At 35.5% G+C, this 20,969-nt stretch overlaps 1 protein-coding gene across 1 annotated transcript; it reads left to right on the forward strand.

Annotated features, from left to right (window-relative positions):
• The first annotated feature begins 334 nt into the window (after window positions 1-334).
• LOC132631651 (ADP-ribosylation factor GTPase-activating protein AGD12-like) lies at window positions 335-20,723 on the forward strand. The gene is made up of 9 exons (XM_060347309.1): window positions 335-673; window positions 1,561-1,637; window positions 3,804-3,885; window positions 6,945-7,020; window positions 8,108-8,271; window positions 12,070-12,208; window positions 14,428-14,544; window positions 14,841-14,936; window positions 20,319-20,723. The coding sequence occupies exons 2-9, from the start codon at window positions 1,598-1,600 to the stop codon at window positions 20,598-20,600; spliced, it is 996 nt and encodes a 331-aa protein (XP_060203292.1). The 5' UTR covers window positions 335-673; window positions 1,561-1,597; the 3' UTR covers window positions 20,601-20,723.
• The last annotated feature ends 246 nt before the right edge of the window (window positions 20,724-20,969 follow it).

Genomic DNA, 20,969 nt, shown 5'->3' on the forward strand with positions numbered 1-20,969 from the left:
TGAATTAAAGATTTAACATATTCTCCATATTTTAGGAGGAAATAAGATTTCTTGGCCTCTTACAATTTGAATAGAAGAAAATAGCTTTTTCAGATCTCTTATGTATTTTTTTTTAGATCTCTTATGTATAAAAAATAAAGATTTCTTGAAGACGGGCCATAATTTTTTTTTTGTTTGTAAAAGGCCAAAAACTATTTCTCCTATATTTTAGGAGGAAATTAGTTAAAAGGAGTCTTTACAAAATGAATAGAGGAGTATGACCCTCTGCATATATGGGCGTTTCTAAAACAACACAAAGACGATCTGTTATATTTTGTAGAGGTCAATTCACCCCTGAAAATTTTGTGGAAATGATATTACATCTATTTTTTTTAACACATACATTTACTTTACAAGTCAATAATATGGGAACTTGAACGGCTAACTTGTTGGGATGTTTAATCAGACCTCCGTGATATGGCTAAAGTGAATCCAATAGAGGGAGTTTGTTATAGTTACGTTGATGTCATTCAAATTACTAATATAGTTGTAACATATAATTGACCATTATGAGATGTAAAACTTCGCATTTTTCTCCCACTTTCCCTGTTATTCTCTCTCCTTGCCCTTGGGCAATATCAATCTGAAGCATAATCTCAGATTCCAAGTGTGAATTATCAATCAATATTCTTAGGTGATGATTCTTCTCTCTCTCTCCTCTGATCTTTCATGCATTTCAGCTAAATATTTACCCTCTTTCTCATGTTATTTTTTTCAACGCAATCACTACTTGATGATCTGGGTACTCCATGACATATATATAAATTTTAAAGCTTATATCTTTGTATGTATTGTTGATTCTTCGAATTCTTGTGTACCTGGAATTCTGGTTGCATTGATTACCATTTATGTGATATGGGTTTGTTGGGGAATTCCAACTGCTTCTACCCTTTTTTTAATTTAAGGGGCTTCTGAAAGCGGTCTGTTTCCTGATTTCTTGAATGTACATGATGCATTTAGTATGACAGGAAATGTTTCCCGGGGGAAATTTTTTTTTTTTTTGAACTTTGGGAAATCATTTTGTGGACCATTTTTAAGTGTTTGTTTGGTATAAAAGTTGGTTATATACTAGGTGTAGGATAAGGCATAATAATAGTGTCTTGATGATAGTTTTGAGTATTGAAGGTTGACAACAATGTCTGATTGACTGTTGATCAAAGTAATATGAGTTGGGATATCTGTATAGGAAATGACTTCACATAACCAAACACTAAAACGCATTTTCCTCTAAGGAAAATATTTTCAGCCATACCAAAGACACCTGGTATTTGTTGCTGGTGGGAGGTGACAGGTATCCCATGGAAATAGTCGAGGTGCACGCAAGTTGGCCCCGACACTGCAGTTATCAGGAAAAAAAAAAGACACCTTGTGAAATTCTTATCCATTTTAATAAATTTCTCTTTCTATGCAATATGATTGTAAGATTTTTACAAATGTGAATATGTGAAGGGCCTGTCACATCCATATCTTCCTTAAGTTCTTCAGCTGACTGACTCATTATATGTTGGTTCCTTGTAAAAGGTGGTCAAGTTGAAGGAGAGCAGCTTAGTAGAGAGCAATGAGCCAGCTCCCGTCTGCACTTACAAGACCAACTTCAAGTATGATCTCACTGCACCATCAAAAGTCTACTCATGTGCTAATTTAGCTTTGTATGGGAGTAGTTGCTTCACAACAAACATCTTATTGTGTCTTATGTGTTGTTCATGATGTATCTGGAGGTTGCATCCTTGAGAATTTTTGTAAATTGAAGCATATAAGCTTAAGAAACTGCAAGTTTGTAGTCCTTGATACAAATGTGTAAATAATTACTTCTCAAATTTCTGAGACGATAACGTTCATAGGAAGTAGCTGACTGTAGTTACAGATACATGCAGAAATAGTGGCTGTTGAATGCGTGATATCATGCTGTTTATCTAGCTAAATAGTGTAATCAAAATAATATTGCAGCCCTTTACTATTATGCCGTGTCTTTGTATTAGTGCAAATTTGGAAATACAAACAACCCTTAGGAATTATCAGCAGAACTAAAGATTCGATTTTACTGGAGATTTTTTGTCTGTAGTTCTTCACATTTATGCGCATGCTCAGACTTCCTCATTGGTGATAGCAATATAAAGATGCTCGTAGGAGAATTTCAATCACACTCTTCAGAAGTCAACCACCTCCTGTTTAGTTCTGGTTCCCATCTGTTCATCTCTTAAGGTTATGGTGGCGAACTACAAAGGCCTGGTCATTCAACTGAGTTGTGAAGGAGCCTTGAAGAATAGTGCAATCTATATATAGTGTAAGCTATGTCTATAGAACACTTTTGTTGAGACCGAATAGACCTTTGTTTTCAACATCGGTTAAAGATGTCAAGGTCTCTTGCTTTATAAGGGAATTGAAAGCAGTAGGTGGAGCTTCTACAGTCATGTCTGGTCTAGAGAGTCTTTTTGCCACCTGATTAAACTTTTTTTTAATTCCTTTATTGTTGTTTGATAGGTTATCTGGCTCATCTTAGAATAAGTTCACATGAAAGTTGAAATGATTACACTAAAGAGCACTAACTTCTTAGCCATGTAGGTGGATGCCCATGTTTGTACTATATATATATATATATACATATACAATATATATATATGTATATATATATATATTCCTTTATTGTTGTTTGATAGGTTATCTGGCTCATCTTAGAATAAGTTCACATGAAAGTTGAAATGATTACACTAAAGAGCACTAACTTCTTAGCCATATATGTATATGTATATATATATATATTCCTTTATTGTTGTTTGATAGGTTATCTGGCTCATCTTAGAATAAGTTCACATGAAAGTTGAAATGATTACACTAAAGAGCACTAACTTCTTAGCCATGTAGGTGGATGCCCATGTTTGTACTGAACATTTGATTGTTAGACCAGTGGTAGAGCCAGGAATTCCTCCAAGGCGATCAAAAAGAAGCTCTCTCGTGTTTATGGGATTCGACAATACATATATATATATACACACGTATATAAGAAGTTTTTCCACCTGTATACACAATACAATTTTCCAGCGAAGAGGGTTTAGTTGAACCCCCTCGGCCAAAGTGGCTCCACTACTGGTGCCAGACCATTTTGAACGGCTGGAGCCGCATACGCTTGTATTTTGATATTGCTGTTTACGTCATACAATTATTGAGAAATTACAGATTCATTTAATTGAGAGAGGACTCTAATGAAAGACACCTGGTTTAATTTGCCAAACTTTCTGAAACTTCTTACTTTTCTTGAATTTTCTCTACCTATTCCTTGTAAATAGGTCTAGGGGATCCAGTAAGCATTGGTCATTTACAAAGTAAAAATTGCTTATAAAGAAAAAAAAAGAGCCGCACCCTTTTTATTTATTTGTTTGATGGTTATTGGGCCATAGTTTCTACAACTTTACATGCCAAACATTGATGGCTGCACTATTGATTGTTGAAGAAGGAGTCCTTTATAAGATAATCAATGAAGATTTGGAGTTGTAAGCTTTAACTTTGAAGTACAAATTTTCTCGTCCTCATATCATAAAAGATAGTTGGGCTGGTGTATTGTCAGATTTTTGTGCAGTTTGAGATAGTTCTATGCTTTTGTTTCTTCCAAGTAACTGCTATCTTTTGCTACAAAGTGATAATACGATCTTCATTAGTCATAGTAAGCTACTACCATGTCCTTGTATAGATACCTCCTATCTTTTCACTCTTTTAATAATTAGATTCATCTTTTACTTTTTGTGTGACTGGTAATTGTAAATTCACAGGCAAGAGAAGATTGAAAGACCTTTTGCTTCAAAAAGATAATCGTGTATGTGCTGATTGTGGTTCTCCAGACCCTAAATGGGCGTAAGTTTCAGCATCTGATGCCTACTCATCTTTCTATTTGAAGAAGTGTGGATACATTTTGAATAATATAACATGAACAGGAAATGCATAATCCAAATATCTAATGATTTTTTTATTGTGGTTTATGGGCCTCTCTCTATATACACATAAATTTGAATTTTTAATATTATTTTGATTCTTTTTGTGGTGTTGTCACTTTCTTAGATGTAGCTTTCTTTATTATTTACTCCTGGTCTTCTATAACTCCTGCCATTTACGTAGTCAAGCTGTTCCTCGAGGACTGTATGTATGTTAAGCTAGCAAAGGCTTCCCTCATATAGATAAACCATATACTGATATCCATCAGGTTGAATGAAAAGGGAAAAAGTGATTAGATGAAAAGCCTATTTAGTTCAGTTTAGCGTCTAACATTGAAGGTTAGCAATTAAAGACCTTTATATTGGCAAATTTTAGTAATGTTATGGTTAGAACAAATTCATTTGTTATTATTCTGGTAAAAGACTGCTGTTTCCTTCCTGATATAAGCTTCTGGCCTCAACTACCCTGTTGGTGTAGCCTATTACTACCATACCTAGCCTATGGATCATAATTAAAGCCATCCATTTAGTAATACCTAAAAGATAGAAAATATGGGATGTTGCATCTAAGGAAGAAACAAACTTAGAGATCCAGACATATAATATTGCTTATTCTTAGAGAAAGATCTTGGAGAAAAAGATAGTGCATTGGCATGCAAACTTCTGAATTTCAAAGAGTATTAGGAAGTTAGATATGCCCCTCTCCCTTTCTTCCTGTTCTTGATGTTCATTATCAAATAATTTTTATAACCGAACTGCTAGCTTCATGAGGAAGTTGCTCAAAGTTTTTATAATAAATTTTGTAAAAGATGGAGGAATGTAGAATAGCAAATTACTAATTGTTGGATGCTGTTTTGTTTGTTGAACATAGTAAAACTGTTGATAGTAACAAGTGCCAGAACTTTTAAGGATCCTTTGTAAGATAAAAACTACTCTACAAGTTTGTTATATCGTCTGCTAATTCATTAATTGGTTTAGTTGAATACTTAATGAGTACAATCTAGTGAAACTAACTCTAGATGTATGTTTATTTGGAACTGTTGCTTCCAATAATCTGTTGAAATTTGGATAGCAACTGGTTTTCTCCTGCGTCTTCTTTCGTTTTCTGTCTAGGTAAGGACCATCCTCCTTGCATTTAGGCACTTGAGCTCGATCCCTCCTGTTAAATTCCTTAGGGTGGTCCGATTTGAGATCTGTACCCTAGCTTTATGTCAGATGGTCTTAGGGATGCTTGAATTTTTCATTTTTTTAATTGCAAAACTAAATTTCTAAGTATTTACCGAAACATAATTAAATAGAAATGCTATTTGAAAAATAAGTCGTTGAAGAGGGAAAACCTCAAATTCACCGACTTCCAGGAAACTTGCTATTGAAAAACAATAATATGATTTACGATACAAGTTGAAAATTACTGGTATATGCCTATTTAAAGCTAGAATATGCAGCTACCTATACAAATTAAATTCAATTCTTCAAGAATAGGGGTGTACTATATGTCATGTTCTTCAATCATTTCTCAGCTTCCGATTGGTTAATATCAGTTTTCACGTCAGAGTCAATTCTATATATGCTTCACTTCTTACTTTAAGTGTTTTACCAATTTCAAAAAAACAAACCCATTAAAAGTTCTTCCAGCGGTGAACTCTTCATTTTTGAACTGTAATGATCCCTTTAAGCTTCTTCTTATCCAACAATAGCAACTGGAATATTGTTACATAAAGAGCTATGGTGACAAGTGCAAGATATTAGCTTGACTTTTCATTTCATCATGACAGAATGTTGTATGACATGCGCCAAATATTAATGCTACTTTGCATTATACCGAACATTTCAAGTATTGTCAATTGATACCTTTAATATTATCTATAATATCATACTTAGCAGTAAATCTAGGGGGGGAGAGTAAATCATGTAATTAACTTGTTAGGGCCCTCATTTGAGCCTATCGTACCATTTAAGCCTCTACAACAATGTTTGACTGTTGTTTATCTAAATGGAAAACTAAGATTCATGTTCCTCCATTAATCTTCTTCATCTTCAGGTTCACTATTGGGTTTTTTTTTTTTTTGGGGGGGGGGGGGGGGGGGGTGTATTTGGCTATATGTTTACGAGTATTAATAAAATTCATAACTTCCTCAGTATCAAATTGATAGTATAAAGGTGGGTTTTAATTGAAAAGATGAATGAGATGAAGATGTCATTAAATATGCAAACAAAATATAAAAAAATGTTAGTAAATACTCCCTCCTTTTCAATTTATGTGAACCTATTTGACTGGGCACAAAGTTTATGAAAGAAGAGAAGACTTTTGAAACTTTTGGTTTAAAACAAGTCATAGATATTTGTGTGGTTATAAATCATTTCGAAAAGTGAATTTGTTTCCAAATGTAGAAAGAAGTCATTCTTTTTGGCACTCACTAAAGAGGAAATAGCTTCACATAAATTGAAACGGAGGGAGTAATTATTTATGAAGAGATGGAACAAGTTAACCAATTTTCCGAAATTGAAACAAAAATGTTGGTGTCAAAATTTGGATTGCAAATTTCAATCACCAAGGATTGCATTGGGCCTCTCTTGATCAAGCCAGTTCCAACCCCCTAAAGAAGGGCTAGGGCTGGTTCCAGGCCCTCTTACCAGGTCTGGTCGGTCCAACTTCTTGTTTCAAAAAAAAAAAACCTTCTTGGTTGACCTTTTATCAGGTTCAGAAGATGATGGCATTGCTTCAACCTTAAAAGATATGTAACTTATGGTGCAGTTGCTCTAGACTTCTATCTCCTCTAGTTTTGAAAACCACTTTTAAGAAAAAGAAATAGTAAATAAAATTAGAAGAAAAGACAGCATAAGTGACAAGGTGAAAGGTCAATTTCTTTTAATGGTCAAAGATCTCTCCTGGCCTTTTCTTTTCCATGTAGCTCAAACTATCTTTCTCTTTCTTCCATTCCCTTGATCTTACAGTGCTTGCATTGTATTCATCAATCCCAGGTCGACCAATATTGGCGTTTTCATTTGCTTAAAATGCTGCGGTGTGCACAGAAGCCTTGGAACTCACATTTCAAAAGTAAGTTTTTCAGGGCCATTTGCTGTCTGTATTTTCTTCTTTTCTTCAGAGTTGATGCTGGTATTGATTTACAGCTTGAACTAAGCTTTTCTTATTTGAGATACGTATGTAACTTAGTTTCTATGGATTTACTTTTCCTAGGGAGAGAACCTACTATTTTTTTTTTTTTTTCCAATGTCTTCATAATTGACTGCACACGGATGTTCTGATGTCCCAACTTCTATAGGTATTGTTGCTATAACCATTACCAAGGTAGCACATCACGAAGTTCTTATAGCCTTTAACTGTTTGCTTGTAGTAGTTTAACCAAATTGTGCTTGCTTCCTTTCAATGTCAAACGTAAAGTGGTTTTTTCCCCTTTATCCTTTATAATACCAACACACATGTTTGGGAGTTTGCAACTTGTTCATTAAAGAAGGAGAACAGGGTGGCAGTAAGATTGATGAATGGCTGGTCATCTTCGTCGGACCCATGATTTACTGCTATTGGCAGGTTTCCAGCAACAATTTCCTGCTGAATCTGATTAAAAGTTGTTGAAACATTCGAATTATCTCAGATTATACTTTTTAATTTCCTAAATCACTTTACCAACATTACAGAAAAACTTAACAAGTATTTTCCTATTCATGGCATGTCCTCTGTCTTGGTCCATCCTGGCACTTGCTGCTTTGCTAATTGTCTTCTGGCAATCTGACTCCAGATAACTATCCGTTGCCACAGCAATTCCGTAAATGTTTCAATACTTCTAAAGTATGGAGAGTTATATTGACTTGAAAAATTCTGTTACCCGCAGATTCATTTTGTTTTTAAGTTCAAGACTAGGGTTGGTAAAACACTAAAATTCTCAGTTTCCTTTAGCTTACTACATAGCAGGTAGACAAGTACATACACCTTAGCAAGGTCATTCCCTTGCCTTAACTCTCTACCTTTTCTTCTAAAAGTCATGCTACTACATTTCTGAAATTGTCAAGAGTGTAGATCCATGTTTTTCTGGTGCGTTTTTCCTGGCATGGGAAATGGAAATATCGTTCTTGTTAATACAAACTCTGATCTGTTTTCCCTCCTTATGATCACTACAATGTTGCAGGTTTTGTCTGTGACATTGGATGAATGGTCTGATGATGAAATTGATGCAATGGTTGAGGTTGGAGGTAATGCTTCTGCAAATTCAATTTATGAAGCTTATATTCCTGAAGGCATTTCAAAGCCAGGACCAGATGCCAGCCACGAGCAGCGTTCTAGATTCATCAGGTTAGGTCAGATGTGGAGTTTTGTTCCTTCTGTTCATCTCTACGTCTTGAAGCAATTTTTATCACTGGATATCAGCCTTCATGAGCCTTTCCTTATCGATTGTTGTGTCAATTTTCTGGCAAAATATTGATATGTGGGGTTGGAGATGGCATGAGTATGTGGCTTCCTAAACGAGGACTTCCTGCTGTTCAATAATGCTTCCATCATCTTGAATATCCATCCTTAGCTTTCCTTTCCTTCTCTACTATTTGGCCTTATCCATTAATGGCATTCTTGAATGCTGTTTGTTACTATCATGATATAATCCTCATGTAAATTAAATGATACTTCCTGCTTCTCTAAGCCAAACTCAGCAACAGTAAATGTCCATTGGTTCACATGTTGAAAATAAATTTGACAACTGAGAAATTAGATGAAAATACAAAATAATTGGAGTAAAGAAGTTATGAGATATGTATGTTTTTTTTTTTTTCTGAAAAGGTAGCATGTGTTGTATATATGTATGAAACAGACTGCACATAACATGTGCAGTCAGCCATAATTACAGTATGGTGTAGAGGAAGAATTCCAATCTTTTGTCTACTTACAAGGATTCTAAAACATCAAAAGCAGATTAAAGATCTTCTAGGTACTCTTGTTTACACCAAAATAGAAAAGGACTAGAAACTTCATCTTCAACTTTTGTATAGTACTGCATGTATCTTCAAAGCACCTCTGATTTCTTTCTTTCCAAATTGTCCACCAAATACAAGCTCTATTTCTGGATGGAGAGATTACAATTTCTGTTCCAACATGCTAGAACTTCGAGTATTCTCCTTGGCATAGCCCACATGATTCCCCTTAGATTGATAAATATGTTGCATAATTGATATGTCTTCTTACAATCCAAAAAGAGATGATTGATTGTCTCTCCCTCCTCAACACATAAGTAACTTTGGAGCATAATCGGTATCCCCTCTTAATAAGATTTTCTTATGTCGCGCCCAAGTGTGTGGCCTAGTGGCCAATGAAGTGGGTTAAGAACCATGAGGCCTGATGTTCAAATCCTAGCAGAGAGAAAAAAAAAAAAAACTAGGTGATTTCTTCCCATATGTCCTAGCCTTGGTGGATAGAGTTACCGGGTACCTATTGCTGGTGGGAGGTGGCAGGTACCCGTGGAATTAGTTGAGATGTGCGCAAGCTAGCTCGGACACCAAAAAAAAAAAAAAAAAAAAAAATTGTCCTGTGTCAGGACTGCCTCTTTTGCCAACATCCATGTAAAGCAAGCAACTTTATATGTAATTTTGACTTTCCATATCAGTTACCAAGTCTTACAGCCAATCTAATTATTTGACACGTTGAATTCCTTATAAGCTGACTTTACAGAGAATGTGACTTGCTTATCTTCTTGCCACTTCATACAATCTTCAGTAGCAGAGGTCCCTTTGAATTGTTCCAGGGTATTGTAGAATGCTAACCTACCAATCTCCCACTCTTTTAATAGTCTTCTAAAGCTAAGATTCCATCCTTGGCTTGTCCATGCCTTTCCAACAGTTGCTCCTTGCCGTTGAATCAAATTATAGATATCAGGAAACAAGCTTCTTGACCTTTGACCTAGCCAGTTATATTCCCAAAAAGACATTTTCATTCCATTTCCTACGTTGAAGCTGGACTTGTTTATGAACTTAGGACAAAGATTTCTGATGGACTTCCAAAGACCGACCCCAAAAGGACAGTATCAGAATTAGTTGTCCATTGTCCTTCCATCCCATACTTTACCTTGATTACATCTGTCCACAGTGAATGTTCTTCTGCAGCAAACCTCCATAGCCACTTCATCATCAACTCTTGGTTCTGAGTTCTCAAGTTTATAATTCCAACTCCCCCTTCCTTCTTGCTAGTTGTTAGAGAATCCCATTTGACGACATAGAATTTCCTTTTATTATTTGTTACCTTGCCACCGGAAGTTCCTTCTTAGTGCATCTTTTCTTTTCACTACACTCACAGGGATAGGAAATAAGGACATCATATAGGTAGGCATGACATCAAGTACATTGTTTATCAGAATCAACCTCTCCCGATAGATAGATATGACTTCCATTTTGCTAACATTTTTTCACATTTCTTTGAAACACTATTCCATATCCCTTTTGATTGGCTCTTTGCTCCCAATGGCATTCCCAAATATATTGTTGGCAATTCACCTATTCTTCTTCCAAGACACCCAGTCAAGTTCTGAATCTTATTACCTCATTAACAGGATACATGTACCTTCTGTTCCAATTAATGTTTAATCATAATATAGCTTCAAACAGAATAAAATCACCCCCCAACACTTTCAATTGTTCTCTGTCAGCATCACAAAATACCAGTGTATCATCTGGATATTGAATGAGAGATTTCCAAATTGTAGACAGCCTTAGAATTCACATTAAAACCCCTGATCCAGTTGTTAACTTGTGCAGTTTTCAGCATGTTATATAATCCTTCCATGGAAATGATGAATAAGAAGGGAGACAAGGGGTCACCCTGCCTCAATACTCCCTAGGAGGGGAAAAAATCAGTTGGTGAACCTTTTGTTAGGATTGAGAACTTCACTGTATTAATACAAAACTTGGTCCACTTGCTCACCTTTCTTCAAAGCCCATCTTCAATATTAGTCCCAGCGAGAACTTTCAGTTTAGATGGTCATATTCCATTGCTGTATTCAGCTTACATATTATCCCGGGTTTATTGTTCTTTATTCTAGCATCCACACACTCATTTGCAATGAGAATAGCATTCATAAGCTGCCTACCTGTAATGAAAGCCATATGCTGAGCATCCACCTGCTTGTGCACCACCTTTTTACGTCTCTCAGTCAGTAAGTTTGAAATAATTTGTGGTCATTGCCTATTAGACTGAGAGGCCTGAAATCTTTTAACTCCTTAGCTCCCACCTTCTTAGGAATTAATGCCACCTATGTGGCATTGAAACTTTTTTTCAAAAACACCTTGATCATAGAAACTCTGAACAACAACAAAAACATCAGTGCCAACCACCTCCGAACAATGGATATAAAAGGCCATAGAGTATCTACTAGTACTAGGTGCCTTATCTCCTACACATGCCTTAACACTGTTCCATATCTCCTGTGCTTCAAAAGGACTTTGCTGACTTTGATTTTCCTCTGCAGTAATCATTGGACAATCCCTGATATTACATTGTGGTCTCCGGTCCTTATAGTCACTATTCAAGTTTTGGTATATAAAGTGACTATCTCCCTTTTGATGTCTTCAGGATTTTCCACATTTTCCCCTTTTACCAACAACTGATCAATATTGTTGCATCTCCTGTGAGCATTAGCTGTTCTATGAAAGAACTTTGTGTTTCTGTTACCATATTTCAACCGCAACCCTAGATCTTTCCTCCAAGCCAAACTGATTTGATATAGCAAACATATCTCTCTCAGTCAACCAAAACAGAGAATTTTATTTCCTCACTGAATACCTTAACATCATAAGTTCTCTTCCTATTATATGCATAATAATTGGTAACTGTCCTCCGTTACATGACTGTTACATGTTATACAGTAATTTCAACTGTTATCTCTGCTCTTTACTCCTTTAAGTCCCTCAATCAACACTTTTGGTTAGATTGAACTTCGATAAATGTTATCTTCTCAAAAAAGAAAGTGAACTTAGATAAGTAAGTAGTCCCATATGAATTCGAAAAACACATTCATATCTGGGCATTATCCTGATAATTGCTTCACTTGGATGAGAGTTTATGGGCATCTAGGTCTTGTTTTCATTGATGTAAGCACGTTTTCTTTTGAAGGTCTAAGTATGAACGTCAAGAATTCTTGAAACCGAGCTTGCGTATATTGTCAAATCAGAAAAAAGGTTCTCTTAAAACAAGTTTATCCAGCAAGATCACGGACAGCTTTCGAAGTTCGAGTTCAAGTTCACAAAAATCTGTAAGTTCTAAAGTTCTTACATTGTACTGATCTTTAACCTCTTTCCAGCTAACAGTCTTCTACTACATAGTGTTGGACTTATTTTGAATATTCGATAATCTCACTAGGGCATCTTCCTGCATGCATGTAATGTGTCAAAATAATTCTTGCTGGTGTTGTCTGAGACATTCCTTTTCTAGTTACGTCAAGGGTAGTGGTGGTAGAGACCATTATATTTGTTTGTAAAATTAGTACTTAATCACACGAGAAGCACAATCAATATACAGTTATTTCAGAGAAATGTTGAAAATCATGCTATATTAAAAGTGGGAACATTCTAATTCAAAAGTTGAATTACTAATTTATCCTTTAAAAGTTGATTTACCCTTCAACAACCATATTATACTTTCACAATCCAGTGAATTAACCAAATTAACAACTCTGCATTTATCAAAATGTCATGACTTCGAGAAAGTGAATAATTAACCAATAAAGACCAGGTTCATTTATATGATAAGATGAGTCTAGATCATCAATACCTTTGTCATATTCAAATAACGGAAATGACGTAAAAGATAAATTTATTGTGGCAGCTCAGGGCTCACAGCCAATGTTACTTCTCTAAAGTTTGGTTCTTATTAGAGACATACGATAAAATCACTGCAACAGTTTTACTAATGTGATCCTTTACGGATTAGCATATAGCGGAGTTATGATTCTATTTGACATTTATGCAAACTGTAGAGCATTGTCGTTGTTGCTACTCGACTTTAAATACTACTGTTGTTCTGAAGTTGAACAACACGTCATTTTGGAAAGATTCTAGGTAAGAATCAGAAAACTGATTCTTTTATGTTTTTTTTTTTTTTTTTAGAAAAATAATTCTTAATTAGTGTTTCTTTTTTGCTTATTGATTACTCCAGTTATAATTAAACATTTGCCTTCATGTATATTTACAAAAGTTAATAATAATCTTCTGCCTAATTGGGAGTGAAATATTCTCTTCTTTTCAGTTTTCTTGTTTTTGCATTTTCTTTGATACATTTGAAGACATCTAACATCGGATCGATATTTTAATTGTAACAATGGACGCCATATAGACTAGTAGTGCATGTTTCAGGAGAGCGCAGTGAATAGATAAAACAAAGTGTGCTTCGTAGATAATGCACTTATTAATCAATGAAATGCAAAGAGATTTTAAAGACATGTCTTTTTGCTAGTACAATGATTACTTGTCATTTTTTGTGACTGATTAACTAGTTATGATTCCAAGTCAATAGAACTAATATGTATCCACCGCATAAGGAAGACTTCCATCAGCAGGCATTTTATCATTTTGTATCTCAAATTTATTTCTCTTTCAGATAGAAAGTTGAGGAGATTTCTGTTGCTTCGTTCAGTTTGAATATTGCCTTTCTCGACTTAGCCAGGTCCTTAGGCCTTAGCTTCTAACTCTTATCTGTTTACATTGGGTCATAACCCAAAATAACTGCAAATTACTTGACATACCATTAGTAAGAACCAATCCTCAAATGCTAAAATCAGAAGTTGCTCAACTCATTCCTTGTGAAAAAAGGGATCTTTCTTATAATATATGTGTTTTTTCAAAAAAGTAAGTAATATAATTATAAATAGTGGTATCTAACACATAATCGATGGTCTTTGTCGATATTTAATCAATTTGAACTGAAGTATTAGGTTAATGTGTAATATTATCCTTCTAACAAAACTATAACTAATCTTTATCATTTATTGAGAATTTGCGCTCTTTAATCTCTATTGTATATACAACTCAAACATATACTCTGATATGAGATTAAACTCTTATTATTTAAGAATAAAATTGGTAATCATTAACATGGTGACTGTAGTAGAAAAAAGTATTAATAAAGAAAAGTTTCTTTCTCTCCATAATTCAACTTTCACAAACATGAAATTAAGGATGTTCTTTCACATTCACTTGGAAATATTTTTCAGTTTGTTTATGTTTTACAAGTACAATAAATATCGATCAAACAGGCGGACCATTCACCAGTTTGAGAACATTTTCCCCTTCAAATTTCATGCAACTCGTTGCATCATATTCTAGTATCATTTATACCAGTTTAAATGTTTGTATTGATTAACATGGAATACACGTGTTCAGAAACTAGTATCATTAAATGTCCATCTTGCTTCTATGATCATCCATCTTGCTTCTATGATCATTTCTATGTTGTTAATGCTCAATTTGGTCACAGGAAGGCATGGTAGAATTCATTGGAATGCTGAAGGTTAAAGTAATTAAAGGCACAAACTTAGCCATCAGAGATATGCTCTCAAGTGATCCTTATGTTGTCCTGATGCTTGGGAAACAGGTTAGTCATTCTTTGACATGTGATTCAATTTGCGGTATGAAGAGAAGGAAGGGATTTAAAGTCTTTTTTTTTTTTGGTCATTGTTAAATGATTTAATTGTGGTAGAATTCTCTAAAAGTTGTCTCCAAATTTTAAAAATCCTGCTTTTCCCAAATACTGTACATTCTTGGTTTTGCTTGGCGAGTTGTTAGACCTTCTGATGCTGCATGCTCCTACTCATACATACTCTCTCTCGGAGAATTGACAAGTAGAAGTTTGTTCTGTGCTTGTCTCTCTTACCTGGTTCTTTTGTTCAGAAAATGCAAACATCTGTCGTAAAGAGCAATTTGAATCCAGTTTGGAATGAGGAAGTAATGCTTTCTGTTCCACAAGATTACGGAGCTGTAAAACTGGTAATAATTCCATCCACCTTTCTCAGACAATGTTGAGTAACCTTTTCTCCTTTTATTTTTCTTCCTCTTGTGTGCTTATTTTTATCTATATAACTCTTCAATGATTTACTATGACGGTGCTGCATATGCAGTTCGTTTAGAGGATTATACATGAAATTCCTTTTATTAATTATACAAGATTAGATATATTCCTTAGTTGGCGTTTAAACTCCGGCCAGTTTCTACATACACGGGTCTTTTTGAAGCCATGATAAATGAACCCTAGACATCAACTAACAAGCATATCATTCCTCATTCTCTGTTCCCGGAATACATCAATTGACATGCATATCATTCCGCATTCTCTGCTCTTGGAATATGTTATTGCTTCTTACTGATGAATGGATTAATTCATGGAGCTTAATGGTGTTAGATGAAAATGGTTGTGTAAAGGAGAAAATATTGCAGTTGATTGGTTTTCTTCTGCTGAGCAACTTTGTGGTAATTGCTTTTCACTATTGACCAACGAAGCAGCACCAATCCGGAGAAATATACTTGCATAATTCTGTGAGACCATTTTGTAAGATACGGAGATAATTATTGAGTGAAATCGCATTGCCTTTTTTCAATTATAATTTATTAACACGAATAGAACCTGGACTATAAGAATACTGGTGGTGGAATGAAGAGGTGCAAAGAGTTATTGGAGCTAAAAGAGTGTTATAGGAAGTTACCAGAAACAGAAGAGGGAGAGGCCTTTGTATAGAGAGCTAAGAGGACAGGGGCTGCTCAATTTAACTGATGGCCTAAAGCCAGATTCCAGTAGGAGGCTTTAAGTTCCATTTTTTGAAACAATCATACATTATTCGGGAAAGGGTCAAATATACCCCTCATTATATTATCGGTCCAAATATACCCCTACCGTTATACTTTCGGTCCAAATATACCCCTCCCATTATTTTTTGGCACAATTTTGCCCTTAACTTTAATGGAGGGACACATGTCAAGCTCAGAATTAAATGACCCACCCCCAATTTTAAATACCCGGTTCCTTTAGAAACGCACCCATTTAACCCGACTCATTACATTACAGATTACATACTAAGGAAAAAAAAGTCATACGCCATCATATCTTCCCCATTTTATAAGAGAGAATTTAACCGAAGGACCCTGTAAATCTGCATTTTTAAGAAACTAATCCTCCCTTTTTTATGCTTTTGCTGCTGCTTTGCCTGAAAAAGTGAATACGGAGGAGCAGAATAGTGATAAATAGGTAAATTGATAGAAACTAACATATAATACATATATATACTCAAACTCATGCATATGCAAAAGGGGCTGTTGATTAGAGCTAAAAAGAAATCACTAGCATGCAAGAGAAGGTAAACCACCCTGAAAATTCCCCATTAATTCTCTAATTGCCTCATGTTTTAGCTAAATAAATTTGATGGAAAACAGCATCTGAAATGGGGTTCACGAAATAATTGAAGCCCAACAGTTTTCCCAGAGAGTGGCCATCAATTTAAGACGATCCGCCTTCTTCAAATTATTCCTCTCCGATTTTCCTTAATATTTAGTCTAATGGGTTGGGTTAAACGGGTGGGAGTCTAAAGGAATCGGGTATTTATGATTGGGGGTGGGTCATTTAATTATGAGCTTGACACGTGTCCTTCCGATAAAGTTAAGGCCAAATTTGTGCCAAAATATAACGGAAGGGGTATATTTGGACTGATAGTATAACGACGGGTATATTTGACCCTTTTCGGATAGTTCAGGGGTATATTTGACCCTTTTCCGTACATTATTGGAAGTCATCTAGAAATTTAGATGCAAAGTTGTTAATTTTGTTCCTCGGCATGCATTTATAGTGACTTGTTCATATCTAAAGAGCACTCTCTAGTAATTTTTAAATATTTCTTTATTGTCGGTTAAAATTTTATCAAGATTCAAGAACTCCATTATGTCGGCCCTTCCCCGGACCCCCCCCCCCCCCCCGCATAGCGGGAGCTTAGTGCAACTGGCTGCCCTTTTTTCTAAGAGCTCAATTATGAGATTGTATTAAAGTTTCAACTCTTCTCCTTTTTCTAAGTTTTGAGTAATTAACCTGATTCATATTTTCTAGTTGAGATATTTAAATTCTAATGAATCATCTGAAAATCAATATAGACCTATGAATAAAAATAAATAACAAATTACAAATTAAAAGGGATAAGAGAATGGCGAGTTAGCTAGAAGTTGATAGCTTGATATGAAAACAAATTTCATTGCTTTGATTTCCTTGTTGCAATGCTTGCTAACCCGAAAAAGAATGAACAATAATGTGCATTTTGATTTATTCAATATCCTTCAACCCTGCTTTTAGTGAGAATAAATAGCTAGCAGGAGAAAGAAAAGAGAGTATAAAGTACTATGTTTTCTTTTTTTTTTTGAGATGGAAAAGTACTATGTTTTCTTATGAGAATGAGAAAGCAAAAAAGAAGAATAATTTGGATTATATATGTAAATTATCCCAAGTATATGTATATATACTGTAAAGAAAGACAACAATGACAACAACATATCCAACATAAACCCACAAGTGGGGTCTGGGGAGGGTAGGATGTACGCAAACTTACCCCAACCTTTGTGGGGTAGAGAGGCTTTTTCCTATAGACCCTTGGCTCAAAAGAAATGTATTCAATGCAGAATTGCAAGGAAAATAAGACAACAAAATACAACATACAAAACTAATGAAGCAACAAATAGCAATGCACATTGAAGAATACGGAACTATGCAATAACTAAATAACACTCAACTACCTACTAACCTTCTACCTTAATCCTCGGCCTCCAAATCTTCCTAGCCAAAGGTCATGTCCTCGGTCAGCTGAAGCTGTTCCATGTTCTGCCTAGTCACCTCCCCCAAGCATATAAGTGGAGAAAGATAGAGGGGCAGGTGGCTCAGTTGGTTGAGCATGGGGCTTTCATAATGGAAGTCTCAGGTTCGAAACCCCCTGCCTACGACAGCAGGGGATTTGCCTTCTGGGTTGAGCTCGTCGCACGGAGCTTGCCTTGTGCGGGTTACCTCTTCTGTGTGGTTTGCGAGCTATTGCACAGGAGCTGGCTTTACCCTGTGCGCACCCGAAGGGTAGCAGCTGCGGATTCCCATGTCATAAAAAAAAAGAAAAAAAAAAGATAGAGGGGCAGGCCTATTACTCACCGAGTTCACGAACATGCACAACCTGACCTTGATTCTCGATTATAAAAAAAAAAAAATGATCTATGAGGATTCATATGGCCAACCCTAACTTGTTAGAGGCGTTGTAGTAGATCTGATGGGAAGATCCCTATTTCTCAGAAACACTAAAGATGCTACACGCATTTTCACAGGGTTTAAGCTTGCACCAAAAGAGAATGGAAAAGGTGGGGGAAATACAGCCATGCTCATTCTGTACATTTTAAACTTTATTAGTCCTTATAGAGACTGTTGTAAACATGAAATCTCGTAAGAGCTCCTGCTCTGCATAACTGCCTCGTCGACGTGACAAGTATTCTCCAGCGGTTTCTAATGCAGTAGCTGATTTCGTGACACAGGATGTTTTAAAAGTTAATTTATATATATATATATATATTTTTTTTTTGAGTCAAAGGATGTTGTAATATATATTTTTGATGAGCTTAAGGTCTTCAGAGTTAGATCCAGCATAATTACATACTTACTTCAGCAGGCAGTATTATGTTTTAGGTACACACTTTGGTTCTAGCATTTTAAGAGATATTCAGAAGTGTTAAGATTTATCATACAATGCCCATGATAGAAAAAGCCAAAAAAAAAAAAAAAAAAAAAAGGCAAAGGGAGGGTGGGGGGGGGGGGGGGGGGGGGAAGGCAAAGGGAGGAAAAAAAAAAAAAGGCAAAGGGTGTCTTACCGTATGCCGTATGTGATTGAATGGATAATCTTGCATTCATTCGAATGCATAACTTTCTACATTCTTTCTTCCCCTTTTCCCTCCTTAATTTGCTTTTCGTATTAGAAGATTTGGGTCCCTTCGATTGAAAAGTGAGTTCTTGATTTTACTAGCAATTACTCTTTAATGGTTAGGTTCCTGAACTCTGTTCATCCTATTCCTGCTTTGAACAAAACAGTTGACGGGACTAACCTGTGTGGTTCAAATTTTTTTTGCTTTTTGCTAGTCAAGCAGACAAGATTTTTACCGAAATACCCTGTACCTTTTCTTAGTCATATATTCTGTCTATGGAGGTAAATGAATAATCCATATGTATGCGGTGTCAATTAGACTTTTTTTCGATCAGAAGGCAGAATATCATGTTTTTTTTCCCTTTTGGTTATTCGTAAGAGCTTTTTTCCTGGTATACTGTACTCAACAGTATTTATCCAGTCAAAAGGATGGCGAGCTTTATTGAGCCACTTGTTTAACTTTTGCAAAAACTATTTGGACAAACAAGATCAATATCAAGCACTTACCATTTCTCGATTCTCTCTTTGCTTTTTTCTTTTGTTAAACTGAATACTGACACACTGCCAACAATGACCCTGATGTCTAATTAAAATCTTATGTGCAAGCAGAAAAAAATTGTGCTACCGATGGTAGTTTTGGAAATCTGTGGTAAAACGTGAGGACCTTGTTGTTGCTATCTAATCAGCTATAAAGATGCTCTTACATTGGTATCTTTGTCAGAATCTCGGCACAGTTCAACCGTTCTTTCGAGGACAAATGTTGCTTGGATGCTCAAAATATTTCATTTAAGATTTTGCCCCCCTCTTTCTGAATTATGTTTACTGTTGGATTCGATGGCCCTATGCCTCGTTAAATGAACTTCCTAGGACTAGCTTTTTGGGTTTCAAAAAAAGAGAGGTAGATCAGTATTGGTTTTCTACCTGCTTGTCTCTAACGTGGTGTGTCAAAGTTGGGAAGTACTGTGAGTACATCTCAAAACTGGTCTGTGCCAGTTTACTTGTGCAGAGGAGTATTTTTTTTTTTTTTATGTGCTTCTTTGTCTTTACCTTTTTATTTATCTCCTTTCCCTTTTCATTTATTTTCAATCCCAAAGATAAAATTCCCTATCTGTATGTTGAATTCTATTTGAAAGAAGTCTATCCAAATAGTTGCAATGTGTATAAGTTCTGTCATGATGAGCCTCAAAAACAATTGCCAAGGATCTGTGAAATATGAACTTTTGAGGTCCCAGAAAACCTTCTTTTTCTTCTGACATCCGAATGCCTATGCATTCCCATGTTGCATGTCAAATTACTGAGACTTGTGATATTTGGGAAACTATTACTGCCGAAGTAAATCATTAACTTGCCTTTTACCTTTTATTTGTGGCGATGTTAGGTCTTATTCTTATCTTGCATTCATTTTTTCACCATTACTCTCTATCTCTCTTTTTACTTGGAACTGCAGCAAGTATACGATCATGATACATTTTCTGCTGATGATATAATGGGGGAGGCCGAGATAGACATCCAGCCTATGATAACATCTGCAATGGCATTCGGGGATGCTGGAATGTTTGGTAACATGCAAATCGGAAAATGGCTAAAATCAAATGATAATGCCCTACTGAATGATAGCACTGTAAACATCGTGGATGGGAAGGTGAAACAAGAAGTAAATCTTAAGCTACAAAATGTAGAATCTGGAGAACTTGAATTAGAATTAGAGTGGATCCCTCTTGACCAATAGGTGTATATAAGATTTTAGAATTTTTTGCTAATTCCCCTCCCATTTGCATTTTTTGAAATAATTACGTGTATGAACTTTTGAATCAGAAATATTGGATAATCCATGCTGTTGTATTCTCTTGCACGTTCTATTTATTTCTCAGTGGTGTGTTCTTCCCTAAATTATGCACATTGACCCAGATTATTTTATTTTTGGCAAATTTATGGACGGAGATTTCTCTTTCTTTCATGAGAAAGTGTTAAAGAGTTCAAGCCTTGGATACAGAGAACAGGGTGCCCATACACGAATTCCGATTAGCGAATTTCAAATAATGTGAATATTAATAAAGCCAAAAAGTAAAAAGGAAAAGGACACCGCATGACCTTTTAA

The sequence above is a fragment of the Lycium barbarum genome, chromosome 3, assembly GCF_019175385.1.
Source record: "Lycium barbarum isolate Lr01 chromosome 3, ASM1917538v2, whole genome shotgun sequence".
Classification (NCBI taxonomy): domain Eukaryota; kingdom Viridiplantae; phylum Streptophyta; class Magnoliopsida; order Solanales; family Solanaceae; genus Lycium; species Lycium barbarum.

Coding starts and splice junctions, on each gene's coding strand:
- LOC132631651 (XM_060347309.1), top strand. CDS start 1,598: ATGAGCCAGCTCCCGTCTGCACTTACAAGACCAACTTCAA. Junction 7,021..8,107: donor TTGGAACTCACATTTCAAAA/GTAAGTTTTTCA, acceptor ACAATGTTGCAG/GTTTTGTCTGTGACATTGGA. Junction 8,272..12,069: donor CAGCGTTCTAGATTCATCAG/GTTAGGTCAGAT, acceptor TTTCTTTTGAAG/GTCTAAGTATGAACGTCAAG.